This window comes from Salvelinus alpinus, chromosome 30 (genome assembly GCF_045679555.1).
Source record: "Salvelinus alpinus chromosome 30, SLU_Salpinus.1, whole genome shotgun sequence".
NCBI classification, from domain to species: domain Eukaryota; kingdom Metazoa; phylum Chordata; class Actinopteri; order Salmoniformes; family Salmonidae; genus Salvelinus; species Salvelinus alpinus.
In genome coordinates, this window is record NC_092115.1 from 38795681 (window position 1) to 38809859 (window position 14179).

General features: G+C 42.5%; 1 protein-coding gene across 1 annotated transcript in view; it reads right to left on the reverse strand.

Annotated features, from left to right (window-relative positions):
* The window catches only part of LOC139559796 (rap guanine nucleotide exchange factor 4-like), a 43330-nt gene extending 29775 nt beyond the window's left edge, over positions 1–13555 (reverse strand). Inside the window, exon 1 of the mRNA XM_071376154.1 lies at positions 13395–13555. Coding sequence (XP_071232255.1) covers positions 13395–13462 — 68 coding nt within the window. The 5' untranslated portion in view covers positions 13463–13555. The remainder of the gene's footprint in view (positions 1–13394) is intronic.
* Positions 13556–14179: the final 624 nt, after the last annotated feature.

Genomic DNA, 14179 nt, shown 5'->3' on the forward strand with positions numbered 1-14179 from the left:
TGAACTAAGCTCCTCAGGCATTTACAGTGCATTCGTAAAGTATTCAGACCCCTTCACTTTTTCCACATTTTGTTACGTTACAGCCTTCTTTTAAAATGGATTAAATAAAATTGTTCAATCTACACACAATACCCCATAATGACAAATCAAAAAACTTTTATATTTTTTCTGTTTGGAAAATTATAACAAATAAAAAATTGAAATAGACCCTTTACTCAGGACTTTGTTGAAGCACCATTGGCAGTGATTACAACCCTGAGTCTTCTTGGCACACCTGTATTTGGGGAGTTTCTCCCATTTTTCTCTGCAGTTCATCTCAAGCTCTGTCAGGTTGGATGGGGAGTGTCGCTGCACAGCTATTTTCAGGTCTCTCCAGAGATGTTCGATCGGGTTCAAGTCCGGGCTCTGGCTGTGCCTCTCAAGGACATTCAGAGACTTGTCCCAAAGCCACTCCTGCGTTGTCTTGGCTGTGTGCTTAGTGTTGTCCTGTTAGAAGATAAACCTTCTCCCACAGTCTGAGGTCCTGAGCGCTCTGGAGTAGGTTTTCATCAAGGATCTGTCTGTACTTTTCTCTGTTTATCTTTCCCTCGATCCTGACTAGTCTACCTGCCACTGAAAAACATCCCTACAGCATGATGCTGCCACCACCATGCTTCACCGTAGGGATGGTGCCAGGTTTCTCCAGACTTGACGCTTGGCATTCAGGTCAAATAGTTCAATCTTGGTTTTATCAGCCCAGAGAATCTTGTTTCTCATGGTCGGAGAGTCCTTTAGGTGCCTTTTGGCAAACTCCAAGCGGGCTGTCATGTGCCTTTTACTGAGGAGTGGCTTCAGTCTGGCCACGCTACCATAAAGGCCTGATTGGTGGAGTGCTGCAGATGATTGTCCTTATGGAAGGTTCTCCCATTTCCAGAGGAACTCTAGAGCTCTGTCAGTGACCATCGGGTTCTTGGTCTCCTCCCTGACCAAGGCCCTTCTCCCCCGATTCCTCAGTTTGGCCGGGCGGCCAGCTTTAGGAAGAGTCTTAGTGGTTCCAAACTTTTTACACTTAAGAATGAGGAGACCACTGTGTTCTTGGAGACCTTCAATGCTGCAGACATGTTTTGGTACCCTTCCCCAGATCTGTGCCTCGATACAATCCTGTCTCGGTGCTTATATTGACAGCCTTTCCAAATCATTTCCAATCAATTGAATTTACCACAGGTGGACTCCAATCAAGTTGTAGAAGCATCAAGGATGATCAATGGAAACAGGATGCACCGGAGCTCAATTTAAGTCTCATAGCAAAGGATCTGAATACTTATGTAAATAAGGTTTCAGTTTTTTATTTTTAATACATTTGCAAAAATGTCTAAAAACCTGGTTTTTGCTTGGTCATTATGGGGTATTGTGTGTAGATTGATGAGGGGGGGAAAAAACAATTTAATATATTTTAGAATAAGGTTGTAACGTAACAAAATGTGGAAAATGTCAAGGGGTCTGAATACTTTCTGAATGCACCGTATAAGTTCTATCCTTCATTGTAACGATGTGCGCTGAGATCATTGTAACGATGTGCGCTGAGATCATTGTAACGATGTGCGCTGAGATCATTGTAACGATGTGCACTGAGATCATTGTAACGATGTGTGCTGAGAGTCAGGAAGTTCAGGGAGTGAGTGTTTCAATAAATAAACGCAACAAAATACAAAACACAAACATGAAACTGAAACAATGACGCCCGGGGAAGGAACCAAAGGGAGTGAAATGTATCGGGAAGGTAATCAGGGAGGTGAGAGAGTCCAGGTGAGTCTGATGACGTAACGATGGTGACAGGTGTGTGCCATAACGAGCAGCCTGGCGACCTAGAGGCCGGAGGGAGCACACGTGACATTCATGAATCAATGGGTATACAGTAGATCAATTATTTAACAGTCCAAAATGGATGAAGCAATCACAGATTGACCCTTTTTTATTCTGAGATAAATGTCATGTTTTCACCTCCATTGATGTTGTGTTGTGTTTCTGTCACCTTCTGTATTACAGATCAGTTCTAATCTAATGAAGTTAAACTTAAAGCCTGTTAATAACTGAGGTCAGATCAGATTTCATGTAAAAGCCTACACTTATTATCATCCACACACACACACACACACACGTGATGAGTGGGATGACACATAACCACATCACCTGCAGTCCCCACGGTTATATCTGTGGGGCGGGCAGGTTTAGGGTCATTAAATATTGTGTGGATGAAGGGCAGGTGGGTGGCGGGAGGGATGAATAAAGGGAAAACAATACCTTAAAAATCCATAACGGTATAATTATTGTGCAATTTATATCTAAAAGGCTGCATTGAGGTTTTTCCTTTCATTATTCTAGGCTATCTGGCATTAGTGTGTAACCCTCAAGCCCTAACTGTACTCAAGAAATCCAATTAGCATGCTTAAAAAATTAAATAAATAATGGCCATAAAAATAAATCGGTCAATTTAAGCTAGAGATATGTTTTTTGCATTGGATGCGTCTTAAATCCACCTCATTTGCCGATGTCGCACTTCCGCATCTGCGGTCAAAGGTGACAGCGCTAGAGCAGTGTTTTGTCAGACCATGAGACATCCCAAAAGTTGGTATTCTCACAAAATCGTCTGTAGCGTCAGAACGGTTTGGCCTTCAAATTGACCCCTCCATCGAAAGATGAGACTCTCACGAACACGAGTGTTCTCCATTTTACTCTACAACCACAAGCATCTTGGGACTGGTCTGAAGTCAGATATGGGGAACTGTATATACAGTACCAGTCAAAAGTTTGGGCACACCTACTCATTCAAGGGTTTTTCTTTATTTTTTACTATATTGCAGAAAAATAGTGAAGTCATCAAAACTATGAAATAAATCATATGGAATCATGTAGTAACCAGAAAAGTGTTAAACAAATCAAAATATATTTTATATTTTTCAAAATAGACACCCTTTGCCTTGACAGCTTTGCACAATCTTGGCATTCTCTCAACCAGCTTCACAAGGAATGCTTTTCCAATAGTCTTGGAGTTCCCACATGCTGAGCACTTGTTGGCTGATTTTCCTTCACTCCACGGTCCATCTCATTGCAAACCACCGCAATTGGGTTGAGGTTGGGTGATTGTGGAGGCCAGGTCATCTGTTGCAGCACCCCACTCTCCTTCTTGGCCAAATACCCCTTGCACAGCCTGGAGGTGTGTTTTGGGTCATTGTCCTGTTGAAAAACAAATGATAGTGGGACTATGCGCAAACCAGATAGGATGGCGTATTGCTTCAGTAGCCCTGCAGGTTAAACATGCCTTGAATTCTAAATAAATCAGTGTCACCAGCAAAGCACCCCCACATCATCACACCTCCTCCATGCTTCACGGTGAGAACCACACGTGGAGATCATCCGTTCACCTAATCTGCGTCTCACAAAGACACAGCGGTTGGAAGCAAGAAACTCAAATTTGCAAAAACCATTGCTCGTGTTTCTTGGCCCAAGCAAGTCTCTTCTTCTTATTGGTGTCATTTAGTAGTGGTTCCTTAATAGCAATTTGACCCTGAAGGCCTGATTCACGCAGTCTCCTCTGAACAGTTGATGTTGAGATTTGTCTGTTACTTGAACTCTGTGAAGAATTTATTTGGCCTGCAATCGGAGGTGCAGTTAACTCAAGTGAATGTATCCTCTGCAGCAGAGGTAACTCTGGGTCTTCTTTTCCTATGGCGGTCCTCATGAGAGCCAATTTCATCATAGCGCTTGATGGTTTTAGCGACTGCACTGACATTTTCCGGATTGACTGACCTTCAAAGTCTTAAAGTAATGATGGACACTATTTTCTCTTTGCTTATTTAAGCTGTTCTTGCCATAAAATGGACTTGGTATTTTACCAAATAGGGCTATCTTCTGTACATCACACCTACCTTGTCACAACACAACGGATTGGCTCAAATTCATTAAGGAAAGAAATTCCACAAATCAACTTTTTACAAGGCACACCTGTTAATTGAAATGCATTCCAGATGACTACCTCATGAAGCTGGTTGAGAGAATGCCAAGAGTGTGCAAAACTGTCATCAAGGCAAAGGGTGGCTACTTTGCAAAATCTCAAATATAAAATATATTTTGATTTATTTAACACTTTTTTGGTTACTCCATGATTCCATATGTGTTTTTTCATAGTTGTCGAAAATAGTACAAATAAAGAAAAACCCTTGAATGATATATATACAGTTGAAGTCGGAAGTTTACATACACTTAGGTTGGAGTCATTAAAACTCATTTTTCAAACACTCCACAAATTTCTTGTTAACAAACTATAGTTTTGGCAAGTTGGTTAGGACATCTACGTTGTGCATGACACAAGTAATGTTTCCAACAATTGTTTACTGACAGATTATTTCACTTATAGCTCATTGTATCACAATTCCAGTGGGTCAGAAGTTTGCATACACTAAGTTGACTGTGCCTTTAAACAGCTTGGAAAATTTCAGAAAATTATGTCATGGCTTTAAGAAGCTTCTGATAGGCTAAATGACATCATTTGAGTCAATTGGAGGTGTACCTGTGAATGTATTTCAAGGCCTACCTTCAAACTCACTGCCTCTTTGCTTGACATCATGCGAAAATCAAAAGTAATCAGACAAGACCTCAGAAAAAAAAATTGTAGACCTCCACAAGTCTGGTTCATCCTTGGGAGCAATTTCCAAACGCCTGAAGGTACCACGTTCATCTGCACAAACAATAGTGCGCAAGTATAACCACCATGGGACCACGCAGCAGTCATACCGCTCAGGAAAGAGATGCGTTCTGTCTCCTAGAGATGAACGTACTTTGGTGCGAAAACTGCAAATCAATCCCAGAACAACAGCAAAGGACCTTGTGAAGATGCTGGAGAAACGGTTACAAAAGTATCTATATCCACAGTAAAACTTCTATATCAACGTAACCTGAAAGGCCGCTCAGCAAGGAAGAAGCCACTGCTCCAAAACCGCCATAAAAAGCCAGACTACGGTTTGCAACTGCACATGGGGACAAAGATCATACTTTTTGGAGAAATGTCCTCTGGCCTGATGAAACAAAAATAGAACTGTTTGACCATAATGTCCATCGTTATGTTTGGAGGAAAAATTGGGAGGCTTGCAAGCCGAAGAACACCATCCCAACCGTGAAGCACGGGGGTGGCAGCATCATATTGTGGGGGTGCTTTGCTGCAGGAGGAACTGGTGCACTTCACACAATAGATGGCATCATGAGGTAGGAAAATTCTGAGAATATATTGAAGCAACATCTCAAGACATCAGTCAGGAAGTAAAAGCTTGGACACAAATGGGTCTTCCAAATGGACAATGACCCCAAGCATACTTCCACAGTTGTGGCAAAATGGCTTAAGGACAACAAAGTTAAGGTATTGGAGTGGCCATCACAAAGCCCTGACCTCAAATCATACAGAAAATTTGTGGGCAGAACTGAAAAAGCATGTGCGAGCAAGGAGGCCTACAAACCTGACTCAGTTACACCAGCTCTGTCAGGAGGAATGGGCCAAAATTCACCCAACTTATTGTGGGAAGCTTGTGGAACGCTACCCGAACCATTTGACCCAAGTTAAACAATTTAAAGGCAATGTTACTAAATACTAATTGAGTGTATGTAAACTTCTGACCCACTGGGAATGTGATAAAAGAAATAAAAGCGGAAATAAATAACTCTCTCTACTATTATTCTAACATTTCACATTCTTAAAATAAAGTGGTGATCCTAACTGACCTAAAACAGGGAATGTTTACTAGGATTAAGTGTCAGGAGTATGTCAACTTCCGACTTAAACTGTATGTGTATATACACACACACACACACACACACACAGCAAAAAAAAGAAACGTCCCTTTTTCAGGACCCTGTCTTTTAAAGATCATTCGTAAAAATCCAAATAACTTCACAGATCTTCATTGTAAAGGGTTTAAACACTGTTTCCCATGCCTGTTAAATGAACCATAAACTATTAATGAACATGCACCTGGGGAACGGTCGTTAAGACACTAACAGCTTACAGACGGTAGGCAATTAAGGTCACAGTTATAAAAAGTTAGTAGAAAGGCCTCTTTAGTGTCCTGACTCTGAAAAACACCAGAAGAAAGATGCCCAGGGTCCCTGCTCATCTGCGTGAACGTGCCTTAGGCATGCTGCAAGGAGGCACGAGGACTGTGGCCGGGGCAATAAATTGCAATGTCCGTACAGTGAGACGCCAAAGACAGCGCTACAGGGAGACCACGTGTAACACCTGCACAGGATCGGTACATCCGAAAATCACACCAGCGGGACAGGTACAGGATGGCAACAACAACTGCCCGAGTTACACCAGGAACGCACAATCCCTCCATCAGTGCTCAGACTGTCCGCCGCAATAGGCTGAGAGAGGACTGAGGGCTTGAAGGCCTGTTGTAAGCCAGGCCCTCAACAGACATCACCGGCAACAACGTTGCCTATGGGCACAAACCCACCGTCGCTGGACCAGACAGGACTGGCAAAAAGTGCTCTTCACTGACGAATTGCGGTTTTGTCTCACCAGAGGTGATGGTCGGATTTGCGTTTATCATCGAAGGAATGAGCGTTATACCGAGGCCTGTTCTCTGGAGCGAGATCGATTTGGAGGTGGAGGGTCCGTCATGGTCTGGGGCAGTGTCACAGCATCATCGGACTGAGCTTGTTGTCATTGCAGGCAATCTCAACGCTGTGCGTTACAGGGAAGACATCCTCCTCCCTCATGTGGTACCCTTCCTGCAGGCTCATCCTGACATGACCCTCCAGCATGACAATGCCACCAGCCATACTGCTTGTTCTGTGCGTGATTTCCTGCAAGACAGGAATGTCAGTGTTCTGCCATGGCCAGCGAAGAGCCTGGATTTCAATCCCATTGAGCACGTCTGGGACCTGTTGGATCGGAGGGTGAGGGCTAGGGCCATTCCCCCCAGAAATGTTCGGGAACTTGCAGGTGCCTTGGTGGAAGCGTGGGGTAACATCTCACAGCAAGAACTGGCAAATCTGGTGCAGTCCATGAGGAGATGCACTGCAGTACTTAATGCAGCTGGTGGCCACACCAGATACTGACTGTTACTTTTGATTTTGACCCCCCCATTTGTTCAGGGACACATTATTCCATTTCTGTTAGTCACATGTCTGTGGAACTTGTTCAGTTTATGTCTCAGTTGTTGAATATTGCTATGTTCATACAAATATTTACACGTCAAGTTTGCTGAAAATAAAACGCAGTTGACAGTGAGAGGACGTTTCTTTTTTTTGCTGAGTTTGTTTCCTGATCTTTCATATATTTCACAGATATAGGACAGTCACTTCAGAACAAACTTCCCTTAGATCTTTGGGGGGGACCATCTGTTACATGTAATAAATCTATTATTCAATGCGTTTGTATGGGCTAATAGCAATAAGGCCAAATTAAATGTATCAAATCTTTTTTTTATCCTTCAAGGGGTCATAAAATACAAAATCAAATAGCAAAATGATCCTTGGTAGGACCTTCTTAAAACAATTCCATATAGCTTAGTAGAACCCCCCCCGGCTTAGATTGTAGAGGGTTTTAACTTAAGAGAAAAGCTGCAAAACGGAGAGTTTAAAATAAAGAGAAGGGAGGGACAGAAAATGTATGTTTTGGAAAGAGTTGGTGAAGTGGTAAAAGAGGATGGGCTAATAGCAGTGCCAGCTGTGTTATGTGTGATGAGGATTGTAAGGCGCTATACAAAGTCGACAGCCACAAGATAGGGACTTCATATAGGCCTACGGCACGTCAAGGGAACTGCCTACTGTTCAGATGGGATAACTGGAAATCTGGACTCTGACAGTAGGTCTATAACCTCTCACATAGCCTTAATATTAACTCCTGCAAGGCATTTCTTGCAGTAAAATTATACACCGAATGTAGGTAAAATTTTGACTTGGGAACAGGAGTGGAGAAATATAATGTATTTATTTCAGCATCTTGAGAGAATGCAAATGTGAAGTTGGATACCGTCTGTAGAGGTGCCTTCTTTATCAGCATCATAAGAGCTGATAGTATTTCAACCACAACATAAAATATGCATCCAAGCCGAACTGAAATATTATCAGAAACATGTTAGGTCATTTTCACATCTTTCTATTTCGATACAACTGGTCAAACTGATGTTATTTGGAAATTTTGCAAAGAAAATCTTTCCCTTTTTGGGGGGGTTGAATTAAGCCAATTGCATTTTATTCCCGGTCCCTACAGTAAACGTCTTTGCACCGCGAAAGAAGCAGAGATGATAGGAAACTTGACCGTTGTCAACTAGACTAAAGCAGTCATTCTATTGATTTATGACATTCTGATGAGAAATGGTTTATTTAGTCTTCTAGGGCAACATATAATGAAAGAAGAGAAGCTGCATGTAGGCCTACCTAATTAGACAAGTTGACTAACAACTAGCCTACCAAAATGTCGGAAATTATTACAGTGCATTCGGAAAGTATTCAGACCCCTTGACTTTTTCCACATTTTGGTACGTTACAGCCTTATTCTAAAATGGATTAAATCGTTTTTTTGTTCTCATCAATATACACACACACACACAATACCCCATAATGACAAAGCAAAAACAGGTTTTTCGAAATGTTCGCAAATGTATTAAAAATACAAAACAGAAACCTTAATTACATAAGTACTCAGACCCTTTACTCAGTACTTTGTTGAAGAACCTTTGGCAGCGATTACAGGCTTGAGTCTTCTTGGGTATGACGCTACAAGCTTGGCACACCTGTATTTGGGGAGTTTCTCCCATTCTTCTCTGCAGATTCTCTCAAGCTCTGTCAGGTTGTATGGGGAGCTATTGCACAGCTATTTTCAGGTCTCTCCAGAGATGTTAGATCTGGTTCAAGTCCGGGCTCTGGCTATTTAATCCATTATAGAATAAGCCTGTAATATATCAAAATGTGGAAAAAGGGAAGGGGTCTGAATACTTTCGAATGCACTGTATAGCAGAAATATCTATATCAAGCAAAAACAAACAAATTTGGCACCCCGTCAAAAAATATTTCCGCCGTCTCTGACTGTAGCCTACAGCTAATTTTCTGTATTAGCGGTTTAGGGCTGGGTGCAGGCATCAAATGTTCCCTTTATCAGATATAGTCGGGCGGTTGTGGATGGGTTATTAGCAATTGCAGGAGAGTGTGGGTGAACAAACAGCTGACCAGCGCACCACTAACACACACACACTTAAAGTAGCTGTCCGTAACAGACAGCTGATTTAGCATTGCTGCCTGGGCTTATTGATTTGTACATTGCGCGTGCGTCCGTCCAGCATGTCTACTGTAACCTCATCTCCACCACCAGGAGAGATGCAGATAGGAGGTTGCGATGCAGCCTAACATGGCTTCCTTTCCTTCATCTACATTGACCAACTCCCCTGTCAGCATTCCAAGGAAAGGATGGCACTTTACTCTTAGGATGACGCCTCGTGATGCCTATTAGAAACATCGCTTTTTCTAACTGCATCACACAGAACGGAGAGAGCGAGAAAGAGAGAGCAATGAGCTCAAGTTGCCAATGGTTACCTGTGGCTGTGTCATTATAATGAGGATAGATATAGGAATGGACTGTTGCGATGTGCTCGCGCACAGTACAGCCTTGATCAAATGGGTTCTTTATTTTATCCTCCATCCATACAGATGGAATTTAAAACATCAAACATAACATCAAAACACTCCCCAGCTGTCCTAATGGATAATACAGTATTCTATACTCTGACCAGAGATCCTATTATACAGTGCCTACGGAAAGTATTCAGACCCCTTTAGTATTCAGACTTTTCCCACCTATTGTTACGTTACAGCCTTATTCTAAAATGGTTTAAAAAAAAATACTCAGCAATCTACACACAATACTCCATAATGACAAAGTGGAAACAGGGTTTTCATTTATTTTGGAAATTAAAAAAAATATTAAAACAGAAAACACCCTATTTACATAAGTATTCACACCCTTCGCTATGCGACTCGAAATTGAGCTCAGGTTTATCCTGTGTCCATTGATCATCCTTGAGATGTTTCTACAACTTGATTGGAGTCCACCTGTGGTAAATGCAATTGATTGGACATGATGTGGAAAGGCACACACCTGTCTATATAAGGTCCCATAGTTGACAGTGCATGTCAGAGTAAAAACCAAGCCATGAGGTCGAAGGAATTGTCCGTAGAGCTCCGAGACAGGATTGTGTCGAGGCACAGATCTGGGGAAGGGTACCAAAAGATTTCTGCAGAATTGAAGATCCACAAGAACACAGTGGATCTTCTTAAATGGAAGAAGTTTGGAACCAACAAGACTCTTCCTAAAGCTGGCCGCCCAGCCAAACCGAGCAATCGGGGGAGAAGGGTCTTGGTCAGGGAGGAGACCAAGAACCCGATGGTCACTCAGACAGAGCTCTAGAGTTCCTCTGGAAATGGGAGAACCTTCCAGAAGGACAACTATCTCTGTGGCACTACACCAATCAGGCCTTTTACTCCTCAGTAAAAGGCACATGACAGCCCGCTTAGAGTTTGCCAAAAGGCACCTCAAGACTCTCAGACCATGAGAATAAAGATTCTCTGGACTGATGAAACCAAGATGAAACTTTTTGGCCTGAATGCCAAGCGTCACATCTGGAGGAAACCTAGCACCATCCCTATGGTGAAGCATGGTGGTGGCATCATGCTGTGGAGATGTTTTTCAGCGGCAGGGACTGGGAGACTTGTCAGGATCGAGGCAAAGACGAACGGCGCAAAGTACAAAGAGATCCTTGATGACAATCTGCTCCAGAGCACTCAGGACCTCAGACTGGATTCACCGTCCAACAGGACAACCACTCTAAGCACCCGGCCAAGACAACGCAAGTGTGGCTTCAGGACAATAGCTCTGCAGCAACGCTCTCCATCCAAACTGACAGAGAGGATTGAGAGGTTTGCTTCAACAAAGTACTGAGTAAAGGGTCTGAATACTTATGTAAATCTGATATCAGTTTTTTTGCTGAAATTCCTAAACCTGGTTTTGCTTTGTCATTATTGGGTATTGTGTGTAGATTGAGGGGGGGGGGGAAAACAATTTAATCCATTTTAGAATAAGGCTGTAACGTAACAAAATGTAGAAAAAGTCAAAGGGTCTGAATACTTTCCGAAGGCACTGTATACCCTCAAAGTGCCAGAATGGTATGAAAATGGCAGCATTTTAGTCAGGGAGTAATCCAAACAAGTCTAATTTGAAATGAATGGCAGTGAAGGCATAGGTGACTGTATTTCCTATTAAGGGGTTAAAAGCATTTCCTAATTTTACTTAAAGGAAAATGTAAGACGTAATATTTCAGAAATTGTGTTGACAATATTTTGTCAACCTAAAATATTGTCATAATTATAAATACAGTTTACACAGGTTTTATACCCATTTTCTGTATAAATAGCCTCTAAAATATATGTAAAGACACTAAATGTCTGTTTGTTTTCTTGGAAAGCTGTGTGTTATAATTAAGCAATAAGGCACGAGGGGGTGTGGTATATGGCCAATATACCACGGCTAAGGGCTGTTATTAGGCACGACGCTAAAACGCTAAAACATGAGGTGATGGTGGCGGATGAATGGCACGACATTGGGCTTAAGGATCTCATCATGGTATCTCTATGCATTCAAATTGCCATCAATAAAATGCAATTGTGTTTGTTGTCTCAAGCTTATGCCTGCCCACACCATAACCCCATCGCCACCATGGGGCACTCTGTTCACAACGTCGACATCAGCAAACCGCTCACCCACACAACGCCATAAACTCGGTCTGCAATCTGCCAGGTACAGTTAAAACCGGGATTAATCCGTGAAAAGCACACTTCTACAGAATGCCAGTGGCCATCGAAGGTGAGCGTTTGCCCACTGAAGTCGTTTACGAAGCTGAACTGCAGTCAGGCCAAGACCCTGATGAGGGCAACGAGCACGCAGATGAGCTTCCCTGAGATGGTTTCTGACCATTTGTGCAGAAATTCAGTTGTGCAAACCCACAGTTTCATCAGCTGTCCGGGTGGCTGGTCTCAGACGATCCCGCAGGTGAAGAAGCCGGATGTGGAGGTCCTGGGCTGGCATAGTTGCACGTGGTTTGTGGTTGTGAGGCCGGTTGGACATACTGTAAAATTCTCTATAATGACATTGAAGGTGGCTTATGGTAGAGAAATGAACATTAAATTATCTGGCAACAACTCTGATGGAAATTCTTGCAGTCAGCAATGCCAATTGCACGCTCCCTCAAATTGAGACATCTGTGTCATTGTGTAGTGTGACAAAACTGCACAGTTTAGAGTGTATTTGTATTGTCCCGAGCACAAGGTGTACCTGTGTAATGATCATGCAGTTTAATCAGCATCTTGATATGCCACACCTGTCAGGTGGATGAATTATCTTAGCAAAGGAGAAATGGTCACTAACAGGGATGTAAGCAAATTTGTGCACATAATTTGAGAGATGAGCTTTTTGTGCGAATGGAACATTTCTGGTATATTTTATTTCAGCTCATGAAACATGGGGCCATCAGTTTACATGTTGCGTTTATTTTTGTTCAGTGTAGTAAACTTGCTAGCTACTTCAGTGGATGTTTAACACATTTCTAGCAGTAAATGTGTTCAATTATAGCCACGGTATAAAAGGGATAACCAACTAGGTGCTCTATGCATTCTCCGGAAAATAATACAAATACCATGGAAGATTAGTGTGTTTGATGAGTGATTACCGTTACATTTATTCCAGTCATTACTATGGACCCATCCTCCCCAATTACGTTGCCACCCACCTCCTTTGGTGTGTGTGTTGAATGGCTGGCAGCAGACAGTCCACATAGGCAGCTGGCTGACAAATGACTCTTCAAAGAGGAGACTCTGGCGCGAGCTTGTTTCACGCCTGAAATAAACCAAGCCTATGCACTATTCTTTGTAGGCTAATACAATCTGCACAAGCTACAGTAAAGTTCTGTCTAAATCTAATGCATAACCTGACTTATGCGTGTAGGCAGCGTTGGCAATAAAATGTGACAACGTTGCGGTGGTGAAGAGGATAAATCAGTGAACCAGAAGACCATCAACGCCTTTGTCGACGACTACCAAAAAGGACAAACACACAAGGGTAACCACAATGAATAGTAGCCTAGAAATTGGCTTAGATTTTTTTTTATCGCAACGGAATAGATGAAGATGTCAATGACGTCTGATACGCAATAACACATCTCTCGCTCACCCACGCATGCAGAGATGACCGATTACGATTTGTCACGTTGACGCTGATGAATGAATCGAACACGAATTCTTTGGGGGTTTTTCTCCTGGCGTTTAGACTGCCACGAGGATGCCATGACCGAGACGCTGGAATGTTTTCTACGCACCTTTTATCCAGACAGCCGACCCATTCCGCCGAAGGAGACGAGTTGGGGGATGTTTCCACCGCGACCATCTTTCCCGAGAAATGGGGTGTGATTGAGAAACCGGGAGATGCTACAGGAGGGCGGCTTCAGCGTGGTTATCGGTGCGGCGCCGTTAATAAACTGAGCTCGCGCTCGCGCACTGGCTCTCTTATCATAGATTGAGGTTTGACAACATGCCCCTAGCCTTTTAGAAAAAAAGGTTAGAAGTAGAACCAAAAAGGGTCCTATGAATTTGCTTTATATATGGCAGCCCTAAAAGTTCTATATTAGAACCATTTGACCAGAACCCTAGTGCGTCTTCTTCACTGAACCAAATAGAACCCTAAAGGGTTCTTCTTCACCTACTGAACCAAATGTGTTTCATATATTTATGGCTAGGCTAGCCTACTACTATAAAATAGTAATAGTACTAGCTAAGAAGATAATATAATACACAAAAGAATACCAACATCGTTTTGAGATTGTATTGTCCTTACAGTCATGCAGACTCAAACCCAAACAGTTTAGGTACAGCCCACATCAATATTGGTACCAACCTTCAGAGGGTTTATGCCTTCTTCATGGAACAGCTAGCCTACTGCTATTGTATGGGATATTGTCTGGCTGGTTTCTGAGAAGAAAAAATAGAGGAGCCAAAATATGGGTCAATCTTATATCTGCAAGAATGAAGACTAAATAATATGTATAGGCCTACCCAGACAACCTGGTTCAATTTGGGTCCCGAGACAAAACCAGTTGAGAACCAT